At 49.5% G+C, this 15,689-nt stretch overlaps 1 protein-coding gene across 1 annotated transcript in view; it reads right to left on the reverse strand.

Moving 5' to 3' along the window:
• Nucleotides 1-15,689, reverse strand: part of LIMD1 (LIM domain containing 1) — a 72,481-nt gene that overhangs the window by 5,132 nt on the left and 51,660 nt on the right. Inside the window, exons 3-7 of the mRNA XM_061128830.1 lie at nucleotides 10,714-10,781; nucleotides 7,828-7,890; nucleotides 2,526-2,656; nucleotides 1,902-1,953; nucleotides 856-924 (exon numbers count right to left, since the gene is read on the reverse strand). Coding sequence (XP_060984813.1) covers nucleotides 856-924; nucleotides 1,902-1,953; nucleotides 2,526-2,656; nucleotides 7,828-7,890; nucleotides 10,714-10,781 — 383 coding nt within the window. The remainder of the gene's footprint in view (nucleotides 1-855; nucleotides 925-1,901; nucleotides 1,954-2,525; nucleotides 2,657-7,827; nucleotides 7,891-10,713; nucleotides 10,782-15,689) is intronic.

Genomic DNA, 15,689 nt, shown 5'->3' on the forward strand with positions numbered 1-15,689 from the left:
TGGCTCAGTCGTGTCCGACTCTTTGCGACGTGAATAAAAGCACAGTCCAGCAAGTGCCTCAACGTTTTTCTCCAGCACCTGGGGTACCACTGACAGTGATTCCCACCTATTTCTTCAGTGCTGGCAGTGGGGTCAAGCTGTATGTCCCCCACGCTTGCTGTTCTCCCTGCCCACAGCTCACAAAATAAATCACTCCTTCTGTGGGTGAGTCCACTTAATTCTGGCTGAAACTCCACAGGCACTTTCATCATTTGTGTCCTTCACAACCCCCGGCCCTCCTGACAGTGATGGGGCACCGGTGACTCCTTCAGCCTGGGGTGTGACAGCAGAGATGGGACCGACGGGGTCCACCTGCCTTCACACCTACCAGTGACATGCCTGTTTCTAAGTGGGGCATGGCAGAGGGGTGGGGAGGGTTTTTTCATGATTTTCAGTGCTCAGCTGAAGAAAGGGGCTCCTGGCAGACAGAACAGCCTACAAGCTGAAGGGGAGGGAGTCTATTCCCCCAAATGACACACCTGCCTGGCAATCTGGCCCCCCAAAAGGATCTGAAACCCACGCTTCCCGCCACCCGCTCCCTCAACTCTGCAGCTTCAGGGAGAGCAGCCGTGACCAGTTCAGGACTCAGTGTTTACAAAGGTGGAGAAAATAGTAAAAAGACTGTTATACCCAATCATCTGCATCTTTTGCAACCTCCACCCCCCACCACCAAATCAGGCTTCACTCCACTTCTTCCATCAGCTCTGGGGCACAGCCCCTGGCCTGCATCTTGCCCCCATCAACCCATGATGCTTCCTTCTTGGACTTTTACGATGTGTTCTGAGGGCCTTCTAGGGCAGGGAGGGGCCCGCCTACCTCACAGTGGTAACACTCCACATGATAGTCTCTGTCCATGGACACGACGCGGATGGTCTCGTCTGAACCCTAGACCGAAAGAGAGCAAGAACCTGAGGCTAGCTGGGGGGCCATCAGGCTCTGTGGCCACAGGGTGGGAGAGGGCTCCCGGGTAGCAAGACAGTGGCCTTAGGAGAAGAGCAGAAATCAGCCGTGGATACTAACAGTGGCAGGAAAAGGGACACAATTAGGGGATGAGGGGAAGTGAGAGGGATGTAGGTCTACCATCTGGAATGCTGGAGTCAACAGTGAAAAGACCACCTATGGGGTCTTGTTCATCTCTTGTCATCTAATCTGGGAGTTAGTATCAAGTCAGAGACTACTTTGCAGAGACTTGCCCCACACGTCCACTGCAGTGGGCACGCATTCAATCCCTGGCTGAGGAGCGAAGATCTCGCATGCTGTGTGGTACAGCCAAAAAAAAGAATAAAAAAATTTTTTTAAAGAAACTGACCGAATTACAGGGACAGATAGAGTGTAAGAAGGGCACCAGGCTCAGGAAGGCAGCTAATAAGAGAGAGGCTTCTTGGTGCGGACACCACCGTCTCAGAGCTGAGATTTTAGAATTTTTAAACAGGTATAAGAACAGGGCTTCCTGGGTAGCTCAGCTGATAGAGAAACCACTTAGAATGGAGGAGACCCCGGTTCAATTCCTGGGTCGGGAAGTTCCCATGGAGAAGGGGTAGGCTACCCACTCCAGTCTTCTTAGGCTTCCCAGGTAGCTCAGATGGTAAAGAATCTGCCTGCAATGCAGGACACCTGGGTTCTGTCCCTGGGTTGGAAAGATCCCCTGGGGAAGGGCATGGCAACCCACTCCAGTATTCTGGCCTGGAGAATCCCCACGGGCAGAGGAGCCTGGCGGGCTACAGTCCACAGAGTCGCAAAGAGCTGGACATGACTGAGCGACTTGGCACAGCACCGCTCGAGAACAGGGCACAGAGCTTGTAAATGACCCAGGGAGGGATGTCCTGGAGGACCCCCGGAGCGGAGCTGAGAAAGCATCTTACCTCAGGAGGAAGGATGGGAAGGCCACAGGCTGCACACTTGGGGGCCAACACTCTGTGGGGAGAAGCAGAGAGCAGTCGGGCTCGCCCCGCCTCCCGCCCGTCCCACGTCACACAAACCCCTTTATGAAGACGGGCCTGGCACACTCTTGAGACTACTGCTCTGGGCTTGTTCCCCAGCGGCAACAAGCGCACGTGGCCCCCTCAGTCCACTGGGGGTGGAGACTGGCCTGTCTGTTTACCCCCACTCACAGTGTCTGGTGAAGCCTCATGCAAACTGGGGGTGTGGAGGCCAGCCCTGAATCGGCGCCTGTTGAAGTCTGGTAAGGCTGGAGCCACAGGGCTTGGCAGACTCCTCTAGAGGCCTAGCCAGGCATCCGATTATAGGTTTCTTTGGTCCTGTTTTCCCAGTAAACATAATTCTTTAACCAGTTCCTGTCCGCATCGGCATCCACTGCCCCCGAGGCCCGGGCTGCACCCCTCCAAACCACTGCACACTGGCTGCTCCGTGGACAGTGGAGCAAACGGCCTGCAGACACGCCTCCGCGGGTCCCCCGCCCTCCACTCTGCAGGGCTGCAGCCAGCCTGGCTGCCGTGAGCGCCTCTTCCCACCCCGTCCCTCCTTACTTGTGGTAATCCCGGACACAGTAGATCTTGTTCTCTGAGTCCACGGTGAAGGGCACCCCGTCCAAACACTCATTACAGATGACGCAGCGGAAGCAGCCGGGGTGGTAGGACTTCCCCAGGGCCTGCAGGATCTGGGGGCGCAAAAGCAAAAGGCCAGGACTCAGCAGGGATTATAGGGAAGGAAGGGAGAAACACATCAGACCAAGGGACCATATGGGAAACTGTCACCCTCAAACCAGTCCATCCTAAAGGAAAACAACCCTGAATGCACATTAGAAGGACTGATGCTGAAGCTGAAGCTCCAATACTTTGGCCACCTGATGGGAAGAGTTGACTCACTGGAAAAGACCCTGATGCTGGGAAAGACTGAAGGCAAAAGGAGAAGGTGGTGGCAAAGGAAGAGATGGTTAGATAGCATCACCGATTCAAAGGACATAAATTTAAGTAAACACCGGGAGATAGTCGCGGACAGAGGAGGCTGGTGTGCTGAAGTCCATGGGGTTGAAAAGAGTAGGATAGGACTTAGCAACTGAACAACACTCATCCCAGTTTCACGTGGACCAAGTCAAAAGATGATGACAGACTTCCCTGGTGGTCCAGTCGTTAAGACTTCACTTTCCAATGCAAGGGGTATGGGTTCGATCCCTGGCTGGGGAGCTAGGATCCCACATGCCTTCAGGCCAGAAAACCAAAACACAAAACATAAAACGGAAGCCATATTGTAACAAATTTCATAAAGACTTAAAAATGGTCCACATCAAAACAATTTTTAAAAAAAAAAAAAAAAAGAGAGATGATGAGGCAGGAAAGGCTAACCAAGTTACAGGCATAAACAGGAAGAAACCCAACGGGATCCTTCTCCAGCACTTATAAATCTCCAGCAGGGAGGGTTCTCTATCAAAACCCATGATTCTCTGTACGAAATGATGCAAAGCAAGGCCATGAAAAGACCCACCCCAGATTTGAGAAGCTGGCTAGTACAAGGAAAGACAAAAGTTAACTCCTTAAGGAAACAGCAGAGCTCAGAAAAAATCCTCTTAACTTCTCCCTCCTGAGTGCCCCTTCTAAGTAGCTTTGTCTCTGGTTATAATCCAGAAGCCGTGACTCTTATCTCAAATCCAAGTGTAAGTAAAGCCTCTTTGTTATTGCTGCTTTTAGACACAGCCAAGAGAAAGCCCCAGGCACCTTCTTCCTCTAAGTGTCATTTGATCTGGATGTGGTTGATACCTGGGACTGTTAGAGGCCATCCTGAAACCAGGACAGAGCCTAGACTCAGAAAGTGGGAGAGAAATGAACATCCTCAGTGATGGAGATGAGTCACCAAATTAACTCTCCACCGAACTGCCTACCCCCCAGCCTCTTAGGTGAGATAAAACACTTTTGCTGTTAAGTTCAGTGGTTCTCAAAGTTTTGCCTCTGGACCTGCAACATCAGCGTCCTTTGGGAACCTAATTAAAATGCACGTTCTTGGGCCCTGCCCAGCAACGGGTGTTTTAATATAGTGATTCTGACACAGGCGGAAGTTTGGGAACCACCAGCTTCTCAAACTTGAGCTGAGTTTCTGTGATTTGCTGCTCAAAGTACCTCCAATAATTCAGCAGCAGATTCGTTTCTGGGATTACCTGCACCATGACACTCAGCACAAACAACACAACCGTGGAATCAACGCCAGCGAGCCTGCACCAAAGTGCCCGTTGGTGAGGAACGTACAAAGCAGTCATGAGCATCCCCAAGTAGGACCACACAGAAAGCCTCCCACCAGGCAGAAGGGGACTTGGAACTAAACAGAACCTCGGCAGAGGGTCGTGAGTTCCGTGGGAAAGCTGTGCTGTGTCCTGGCTCCTTCCAGCGCCCGATGCTGCCTGCGGAGGCCAACACCACACCTCACAGCTTGCAGTCCGGGGGGCACCAGGAGGCCATGGTGCTAGTCCAGCTCTCCTCAGAAAGCTCAGCTTTCAAGCGTCCTCATTCCCTCTGGGATTTCATTAACCTCCCAGCCTCCTCAAGATGCCAAAGTAGGAAGAACAAGTGGCTGGGCTTCAAAGACTCCTTGGCAATCTGGACCTTGGAACGCATTTTGTCCCAGTCTAATGCTGTCGTGGCAGAAACAGACCCTTAATTTAACCCACACTGTGCCAGAGGGTAATGATGCCATTTTGCTGCATTCTGACTAGCTATTATAACTTTTTTTCAGGTGGGAAATGCCCAGTTCCAACCTCCAAGCCCCGAGTATTTCCCTCAATGAACAAAGATGGAGCAGAGACAGACAGTTTACATCATGAGCTGGACAACCGAATTGTAACTGAAGGAATGGTAACTGGAAGAATCTTTCTCTATATTGTTATGATTCTTAGTGGCAATCATGAGTTCTATTGTTAAAACTAAGTGTCACTATCAGACAGACATTGGCTGAAAGTTTTCAAGTCTGAGAGCAGACCTATAAGAATCCAGGCGTGACTTGGCTTTATCCCACAGGGTCGAGAAGGTCTCCAAACTCAGTTCCTTTCCTTACTGTATGCACAGGCGGATCCTTATGCCTTTCAACCGGGAGCAGCTTTGTAACTTTCTTTGATCAATAGAAAGAGGAAGGGGGGCTTCCCTGGCAGTTCGGTGGTTAAGACTCCAAGCTATCAATTCTGGGGGCACGAGTTTGATCCCTGGTCAAGGAACTAAGATCCCATATGTCTGTCAGCATAGCCAAAAGTAAAAAAAAAGGAATGAGAAAGAAATGATGTTCTGAGATTTTTTTAAGCCAGTGATGAAAGAAAACTGGTAGCTTCCACTTCCTCTCTTGTTGAAAGGAAGCCAGGCTAGACTATTGAGTAAGACTAGTGGCCACAGGGAGAGAAGCCTGGAGGGTGAGAGGTCACCTTGTGTACCAGCTGAACACAGCTGAGGAAGTGACCCCAGCCATTGCCACATGGAGCAGAAGAATGGCTCTGTCGAGCCTTGACCTAATTCCTCACCCATGGAATCATGACCAATAATATTCATGTAGCAATAGATAAGGGCTTCCCAGGTGGCTTAGTGGTAAAGAATCCACCTGCCAATGCAGGGGACGTGGGTTCAATCCCCTGGGTGGGAAGATCCCCTGGAGTCGGAAATGGCAACCCACTCCAGCATTCTAGCCTGGAAAATCCCACGGACAGAGGAACCCGGAGGCCTACAGTCCATGGGGTGGCAAAGAGTCGGACACAACTGAGTGACTGAGCACACACACAGCAATAGATTAATGAAACACCCTGAGAAGGAGAGAAGTCTTAGTATATTGAGAAATAAGAACAGGGTACAGTCACGTTCATAAATTTGGACACTGTTGGCCTCAAATACGGTAGGTTTGTTGGAAGGGCTCTAAAACCAAGGGCAAAATCTGCTAGAGAAAAGGAGCCCTGTGGAGTTGGGCAGGGACCTGGGGAAGGTGGGAGTGAGGCAGGCTCCACCTGCCTCCTCCAGGGGGATGGCTGGAGGCCCGTGTTCCGAGGGAGGCCTCAGCCGCTTATGAGGACGCCGCTCACGGGGCCACGCTGTGCAGAGCTGCGTCAGAGCCCGGAGCGCAGCAGGGTCTCCTCCACTCCGGTTCTCTGTTTTCCACCTGTCAGCATAAAACCAGCTTACGTCCATCAAAGACATGCCTACGAGTGTTCATGGCAGCTCAGTCGTAAATGGCCCAAAACTGGAAAACACCCAAATCCCCATCTGCAGGAGAATGGATAAATAAACGGTGCTATATCCACACAGTGAAATTCTACTTAGCGATGAGAAGAAATGAACTTACAACACACACAACAACATGGATGAATCTCCAAAACATTTTCTAAGTGAGAAAAAGCAGATCAAAGGAGTCTATACTGTATGATTCTACAGTATGGCGTTCCAGGACCAGTGAAACAAGTCTGGGGCCAAAGAGGTCAGAATGGTGGGTGTCTTTCTGGATACGGAAAATATTCTAGATCTTGATCTGTATGGTGTTAACATAGGTATAGTGGTAAAGAACCCGCCTGACAATGCAGAAGATGCAGGAGACAGGGGTTAGATCCCTGGGTGGGGAAGATCCCCTGGAGATGGAAATGGCACCCAATTCCAGTATTCTTGCCTGGGAAAGCCCATGGACAGAGGAGCCTGGTGGGCTACAGTCCATGGGGTCGCAAAGACACAAATGAGTGACTAAGCACACAGACGCACAAATATTCATTCAGCTGTGCATGTAAGACGTGCACCCTCTGGGGCGTTTCTCAATAAAAAATGGTAAAAGAAAAAAAAATACAGCTAGCAATTCCCTTTGCCAGGAGAGAATCAATGGCTCAGCTTAGACAGGGATTTAACTCTTGCAATGAAACGAATGGGATATGATGATTCTCTCTGACCAATATATGAAAGAAATCTGACAGGGCCGATGTCCAGTGGTGGACAATTTGATCCATAGACAGAATAAGAACCCTGTATTCATAAACCTCACAACCTGAGGAGGACAGGAAGGAAGACCTGTCCCCATTCAGAACAAGCTCAGAGAGCCACGGCTGAGTGAGGAATGGAGTGGATAAAACCTGCTCCCTGTTCTGCTATCTCAGAACTAATGATGGGGCCCCACCCTCACCTTGGGAAATGATTAAGCTGGGAAGAACATGGGGAAAAAGCAACTGTGTTTATCTGATTCCAAAGTAGCTAAGATTTCTCCATGAAAACACAATCCATTTGACATCTCACCTGGGATACCACAGAGATCAGAGAAAATCAGAGGGAGGCCAGCATGACGTGAACAGCCCAGAGGAGGAGCGCACCCTCAGAAATGACCCTGTGTGGACTGCATGGTGAAGGATGCAAATTCTAATAAAAGCCAAATGCGGGGCAACTACAGCAAGCAAGCTACATGGGGTCTTCAAATAAAACCAGCCATCGGGACTTCCCTGGTGGTCCAGTGGTTAAGAATCGCCTCCCAGTGCAGGGGACATGGGTTCGATCCCTGGTCTGGGGAGACTCCACATGTTGCGAGGCAACCAAGCTTAGGAGCCGCAACTGCTGAAGCCCATGTACCTGGGCCTGTGCTCCGAAACGGGAGAAGCCTCTGCAGTGAGAAGCCCACGCATCACAACTAGACAGAAGGCCCCACTTGCCGCAACTAGAGAGAAGCCCGCACAGAGACGGAGACCCAGCAGAGCCATAAATAAATAAAAATAAAACCAGCCATGATCACAAATCAAGGTAGGAAACGTTGTTTTCAATTATTAATTTATTTTTTTCTGTCAATGCCTCCCCCCCACACACCACATTATCAATATTACCTTGTTCGCCTGACCCTACTCACCATGTCCATGATCAGATGTCCACAGAGAAAACACCTGTCCGCGGACTGCTGGAAACCAGAGTACTGCAGAGAAAAGGGAAAAGAAAGTTCAGCCCAGGCGGGGCAGAGGAATCTAGCTACTTCCCCGCCAGCCGCGAGGATCACAAAGAATGTCTTAGAGAGACGTGTCACTCTATTCAGGAATCTGTCGCATCTCTGTGGACAACAGTGTGGTGAATTACAGAACGCCCTCCGCCACAAGAGCCATTACAAACGCTAACACCGCTCATCTCAACAGTTGCACCCAGGCATCCAGGACAGGCCAGGCTCTGCATAAGAGGCTGTGCAGAGAGAGGCATCAGCCTCTAATCCAGTGGTGCCCAAGACACGTTCCCAGGCATCACCTGAGAACTTGTCAGAGTGCAAATTCTTAGGCTCCATCCCTGACCTACTGAATTGGAAAACTGGAAACTAGGGGCAGGGGATGGAGGGGTAGCGGCAATCTGGGTTTTTGCAAGCCCTCCAGGGAATTCTGATGCATGCTCAAGTTTGAGACCGCTGCTCTACAATTTCAAAACCATTCTGCAAGGTATGTACTACACTGTTTCTCAAATGGAAACAAAGGGAAGCTCAGAGAGGTTAAGTTGCTTTCTCACAGTCACAGAGCCTATCCGGGGTAAGGATGGGATTCAAATTCTAGTCTGGGTCTGGTTAAAAAGCCAGTGCCTTGATGGAAGCATATATATCACCATAGGCAAAACAGATAGCCAATGGAAATTTGCTGTATGTCAGGGAACTCAAACTGGGGTTCTGTAACAACTTAGAGGGGTGGGAAAGGGTGGGAGGGGGGAGGGAGGTTCAAGAGAGAGGGGACCTGTGTACACCTATAACCAATTCATGTTGATGTACGGCAGAAATCAAACCAATATTGTAAAGCAATTATCCATCAATTAAAAATAAATAATTTTTTTAAAACCCAATGCCTTTTACAATCAGCTTCAAAGAAACTGGATAAATATTATCTACCTTATCTTACCAAAACACACATACACACACACACACACACACACACACACACAGAGCTGGAATCTGGAAAGAAATGAGGCACTCACCTCAGAAAACAGACAAAATACTACACACTGGAAGATACTAGAAGCTTAGATATTACGAATACAACTTAATAAGGGAAATGTAATAGAAAGGTTGACTCATTGGAAAAGACTCTGATGCTGGCAGGGATTTGGGGGCAGGAGGAGAAGGGGACGACAGAGGCTGGATGGCATCACCGATTCGATGGACATGAGTTTGAGTAAACTCCGGGAGTTGGTGATGGACAGGGAGGCCTGGCGTGCTGCGATTCATGGGGTTGCAAAGAGTCAGACACGACTGAGCGACTGAACTGAACTGAACTGAATAGAAAGGAAGGTGGAAAAAAAAAGGGAAATTTTCTGGAGCCTTACACCACATAGTACAGGGGTTTGCTGCCCGGTACTTCTTCCTGATTCTCGGGTAACAGTTCTTCATTTTTTAATTGTATTTATTTTTATTTTTGGCTGTGTTGGGTCTTCCTTTCTGCGTGTGGGCTTTCTCTAGTCACAGCAAGCGGGGCTTACTCTCTAGTTGCGGTGCACGGGCTTCTCATTGCGGTGACTTCTCTTACTGTGAAGCATGGGCTCTAGGCATGTAGGCGTCAGCAGTTGAGGTGCATGGGCTGAGCAGCTGTAGCTCCCGGGCCCTAGGGCAAAGGCTTGGTTGTGGTGCATGGGCTTACCTGCCCTGTGCTATGTGGGATCCTCCCGGACCAGAGAAGTTCTTTATTTTTGCTTGAGATCCAGCCTTGCTCTGCCACCCTGTGGTCTCATGATTTCTGTGGGGCTGGCCCCTCATGCTAGGTTCCGAGGCAAGGACCTGGTCAATCAGAGCCTTGCATGCCTCCAGCACCCAAGACTTTGCCTGGGGGTGAGCAGATGACTCACCCAGAGCCCATGGGACTCTAGGAGCAGGAGAGGCACTCAGCCCATCAGATCTGAAGCTAGGAGACAGTCAACTCTGGTATGGCACCACCATCTGACTATTGCATCACAGTGCCAGTGACCAAGGTTGAGCACGTGGGAGGAAACGACCCCCTGGGGGCATGCAGGAATTCGTTTCCTTGGGTTTGCTTGTCTGTTACTGGCAAACGTGAGTCATCCTGAGTCAACCCACACTCCGTGAAGAAGCTGGTCCCGAGCCATCTCTGGGTCTCACGCTGGTCATCCTACTGACCAGGCACGGCTCCCTGCCTGGCGGTGTATTAGGGTCTGAAGATGTAAAGGTGAACCAGCGCGTTCCTCCCTCCCTAGGAACTTTCGGTCAAGTCAGCGGAAGACTTGTAAATGGACAGGCAGTGCGCTAGCCGCTGGCCAGAAAAGGCCAAGGGCGGCAGCACAGAGGAGGGGGGACCCACTCTGCGGTCCCAGGGAACAGGCAGGCTGAGGGGGATCGGGGCGAAGAAAGAGGGAAGGCATTCCTGGCAGCGGACGCAGCACAGGCTGCGGCACACCGGGTGGGACGTGGGCGTGCAGAGAAGCGCAAGCCCGGGAGTGAGTGAGACGCAGGGCTGCGAGGGAGGCGGCCCAGCGCGCAGGGCGCTTCCGCGCATGCGCCGGGCCCTGGCGCCCGGCCCGGGCGCCGAGGCCGCGCAGCTGGGTGCGGGCGGCCGAGCCACAGGGCCGGGCCGGGGGCGGCGCGGTGGCCCCGGTGCCTGGCCGCGCTCCAGGAGGGAGAGGGAGGAGGCGGGGTGCGGGAGGACGCGGGGCCCTGTTCCCAGAGGCTCAGGCCCTGCCGGCGGTGCGGCCTCCAGGGGGCGCTGGGGGCGCCGCAGAGTGAAACCACCTTCTGCCAGGCCTGCTTGGGCGACAAACTCACCAGGAAGTCTTCCTCGCAGAACACTTTGCCGTTGACGAAATAAAAGGCTTTTCCTCTCAGCTTCCGGCCTAAGGAAGAAGCACGAAGGCAGGGTAAGAAGAAAATGTTCATAGGCGGTGGAAAAGGAGACAAGAAGGGCAAAATCTTGTAAAGCAGAAATAATCATGCCCAAAACAATGCCAACTGTTAGTAACAGTTTCTGGTTTCCGGAAGGTGACGTGGCCCTTGGTAACGGGCAGACTCAGGCCAGAAGGCAGGGTTCCCTGATGGGTGCTGCCCGGCAGGCTGACCTGGGGACCATCCGACACCTACTTCCCGCACCTCCTCTCTGCTGGGAAAGATGTCGGGGGACATGTCGGGGGAACAGGCAACAGTCTCCTGTGAAGCTGCCGTTTCCCACAGGATTGTGAGCCTCACCTCTGACACCTTCTCCAGGGAATGATGGAGACAACCTGTCAGGAAAGTCCTATAAACTGGTCAGCTCTTATTTTCCTTACTTTCACATCTTTTCTCATCTGAAGGACAGAAAACACACTCTGTTGAAAAGGTGACGAAGTTTCCTATTTTCTCTTGATCTTGGTGGGGTGGGCGTGAGTGGGAAAAATTCAAAACACCCTGACTGCTCAGATGTAACTTTAGTTTCCAGAGAGCTAGGATGGTGACAAGAAGAGCACTCTTTTGTCAATTCTTTGGACCTCTTTTGAAAAAAACACCTGTTCAAGGTAAGTGGGAGCATCTCTGTGGGAGACCCTAGGTCTGTATTCAGCAGCAACCCCAAATCGAGAATATTTCCAGGGACACACACAAAACACACCCAACAGACTCTGTGGAAGTTTCAGAAGCTGAATGAATTCTAAACACTAGTGGGATCAAGACCCTAAGGCCTAAAGTCCACCTGAAGCCAAAAATCACCAATGTCAAAAACACTAACGGTGCTCAAGACATACAGAAATCCCCCCATACACGATGGGTGTCCTTGCTTGTGACACCCCAGAGCAGGCAAACAGCACAAGGAAACTGGGGGGAGGGTGCTAATGAGGACTCGTCAGACCTCAGAGAGGACTCTGAAAGCATCAACGGAGGGGAAACACCGCAAAAAGGGAAATAAACCCAACTACAAAAGCAAACCTCCAGACAGACTAAAGACCTCAGACTTTCTGTGAAACACAAAAGCTATTGTGTTAGAAAATACAGGTGACTGTCTTTTGACTTTGGCGAGGTAAGGATTTCCATCCACTGACCTTCCACTAGTAATGGGCTTCCCTAGTAGCTCGGTAAAGAATCTGCCTGCAATGCAGGAGACCCCAGTTCGATTCCTGGCTCGGGAAGATCCCCTGGAGAAGGGAACAGCTACTCCACTCCAGTATTCTGGCCTGGAGAATCCCATGGACTACAGTCCATGGGGTCGCAGAGAGACGGACATGACTGAGCGACTTTAACTTTCATGGTAAGCTCATCAGGAAGGCCCTGATCCTCTCCTGGCCTCATCAGACCCTTTGTGTGGTGTTAGCTGCTGCCAGATTCACCGTTATCTCACTGTCGCCCCAACCCTCTGACTGGTTCCTCTAGAATGGTTTAATGCTCTGAGCATGTGCTACATTCCCTGAGGATCTAACTGTAATTTTAACTCAGCCTTGGGCTAAGAGGGCTTGGTAATCGTCTAACTGAGGGCAATAAATTGAATAGAAGGAGAGCAAGTCAGGGATGAGAAGATGGCTACAACACAGCATTAGTATCTAAAACGCATAAAGAACATCAATAATCCTGAGGAAAAGACAACTGTGTGTGTATTTGTATACCTAGACAGGGATAAACATGCAGACTTGTATGACTGCAAAAATAAGTGTATGCTCATACATAGATGTAAACCGAATGGCAGTAGTCTCCTCTGAGTAAAGGAAATGGTGATTTTTATTAGTTTTCTTTTTTCCCCCCTGCAATCACTACGTGTATTACTTTTATTGCCTGAACAACAAACTTTAATGGAGTGAGAGTGTGAAGGGCAATGGGGCGTATGTTAGAAGTCTTTAGCTCTCCAAGCTTTCCTTCTGTCCTCCCCTCAGAGTTGTTCTAGGAGGTTCTCATTATAGAACCTTCACAAGCACTTCCCAACTAAACTAGAGTAAAAAGAATGAGTACCTACAGCTCAGTCATTTTGGGGTCCCTAACAGAATCCTCTGACATCCACAGAAGTTTGATTTAATAATGCTACTGACTTACAGTTCTCCCCCTCCATAAAAAGATTCCAGAGGACTCAGAGTTTCAGAAAGGAAAGTGAGAACTAACAAGAGTGTCTTCTCCACCTCGTGCCCCGAGCAGGCTCAGGGTGAGAACCAATGTGCTGCTTCTCTACGCCGAGGCAGCAAGGACACGAAGAGCCCACCGTTAAGAGGAGCTGCCCAGACGTGCAGGGAAACAGTCTCCCCCGCCACACACACGGTCTGGCTGCAAGTCTGTGGCGCGCCCTGGCTCTGCTGCTCCCACCTGGGGTGTCCCAACCAGGATGAACCGGTGCTGATAAGACCGAGGAAGCGAGGCTGCAGCTGCGAAGGAGGTCACTAGAGGGAGCAAGCAGCCTGCCTGGAAACACGCAGGACTTCCCAGAGAGAGAGAAAGCTTCTGAGCCAAGGTGTGGAGAACACCCAGCTCTTCTCTTGGAATGGGATCCGGGACGTTCTAAGGAATCTCGGCAGGAATTAGCTTTTTGATTTAATAGAGGGTAGATCACCTCTTTTCCAAAAATCACAGAGGAAAAGGATCACACACACCAAACTCAAACCCTGTAGCATTCTAAGAAAGATAAAGGAGAGCTGTTTCACATATGATAACAAAGATTTTTTTAAACAATCACATCTGTTTGTGATGGCCGTCAGTGCATATTTCTGTAAGCTACAGAGAAGACTGTAAAATGATAAGCTCACCCTGGAGAGGAAACTCTTAAATTATTTATCTCTGACTCAGTGGGGCTGTCTGGGACTTAGCTTAGGGAATGAATCAGAAATATGAATAAATGTTCACTTGGATCCAAACTGGCAGCCTTAGAGGAAATGATCACATAAAGCAGAGTGCATTTAAATGTAACCTGTAGCTGTTTAAAATACCCTTCAAATAAGTGTTTCAGTGGATGAGAAAATGCTTTACTATAGGAGGATACTCAAATTACGTGAGTAAGGGGAAAATGCAAGCTAGATACCTGCAACTCCATTTACAGCACAATTCCATTTTGGTAACCTATACCCACAAACACTGATGCTGAAAAAAAAAAAGGAATATAGCATACTAAGTTCAGTTCAGTTCAGTCGCTCAGTCATGTCCGACTCTTTGCGACCCCATGAAGCACAGCACGCCAGGCCTCCCTGTTCATCACCAGCTCCCGGAGTCCACCCAAACCCATGTCCATTCAGTCGGTGATGCCATCCAGCCCATCTCATCCTCTGTTTTCCCCTTCTCCTCCTGCTCTCAATCCTTCCCAGCATCAGGGTCTTTTCAAATGAGTCAGCTCTTCGAATCAGGTAGCCAAAGTATTGGAGTTTCAGCTTCAACATCAGTCCTTTCAATGAACACCCAGGACTGATCTCCTTTAGGATGGAGTGGTTGGATCTCCTTGCAGTCCAAGGGACTCTCAAGAGTCTTCTCCAACACCACAATTCAAAAGCATCAATTCTTCTGCGCTTACGTTTCTTTATAGTCCAACTCTCACATCCATACCTGACTACTGGAAAAATCATAGCCTTGACTAGACAGACCTTTGTTGGCAAAGTAATGTCTCTGCTTCTTAATATGCTATCTAGGTTGGTCATAACTTTCCTTCCAAGGAGGAAGCGTCATGGCTGCAATCACCATCTGCAGTGATTTTGGAGCATCAAAAAATAAAGTCAGCCACTGTTTCCACTGTTTCCCCATCTATTTGCCATGAAGTGATGGGACCGGATGCCATGATCTTAGTTTTCTGAATGTTGAGCTTTAAGCCAGTTTTTTCACTCTCCTCTTTCACTTGCATCAAGAGGCTCTTTAGTTCTTCTTCACTCTCTGCCATAAGGGTGGTGTCACCTGCATATCTGAGGTTATTGATATTTCTCCCGGAAATCTTGATTCCAGCTTGTGCTTCCTCCAGCCCAGCGTTTCTCATGATGTACTCTGCATATAAGTTAAATAAGCAGGGTGACAATATACAGGCTTGACGTACTCCTTTCCCTATTTGAAACCAATGTGTTGTTCCATGTCCAGTTCTAACTGTTGCTTCCTGACCTGCATACAGGTTTCTCAAGAGGCAGGTCAGCTGGTCTGGTATTCCCATCTCTTTCAGAATTTTCCACAGTTTGTTGTGATCCACACAGTCAAAGGCTTTGGCATAGTCAATAAAGCAGAAATAGATGTTTTTCTGGAACTCTCTTGCTATTTTGATGATCCAGAGGATGTTGGCAATTTGATCTCTGGTTCCTCTGCCTTTTCTAAAACCAGCTTGGACATCTGCAAGTTCACGGTTCACATATTGCTGAAGCCTGGCTTGGAGAATTTTAAGCATTACTTTACTAGCATTTGAGATAAGTGCAATTGTGTGGTAGTTTGAGCATTCTTTGGCATTGCCTTTCTTTGGGATTGGAATGAAAACTGACCTTTTCCAGTCCTGTGGCCACTGCTGAGTTTTCCAAATTTGCTGACATCTTGAGTGCAGCACTTTCACAGCATCATCTTTCAGGATTTGAAACAGCTCAGCTGGAATTCCATCACCTCCACTAGCTTTGTTCGTAGTAATGCTTCCTAAGGCCCACTTGACTTCACATTCCAGGATGTCTGGCTCTAGGTGAGTATGAGTAGTCACACCATCATGATTATCTGGGTCGTGAAGATCTTTTTTACACAGTTCTTCTATTTATTCTTGCCACCTCTTCTTAATATCTTCTACTTCTGTTAGGTCCATGCCATTTATTATTAAAGGCCCATGTCCTTTATTGAGCCCATCACTGCATGAAATG

The sequence above is a fragment of the Dama dama genome, chromosome 24, assembly GCF_033118175.1.
Source record: "Dama dama isolate Ldn47 chromosome 24, ASM3311817v1, whole genome shotgun sequence".
Taxonomy (NCBI): Eukaryota; Metazoa; Chordata; class Mammalia; order Artiodactyla; family Cervidae; genus Dama; species Dama dama.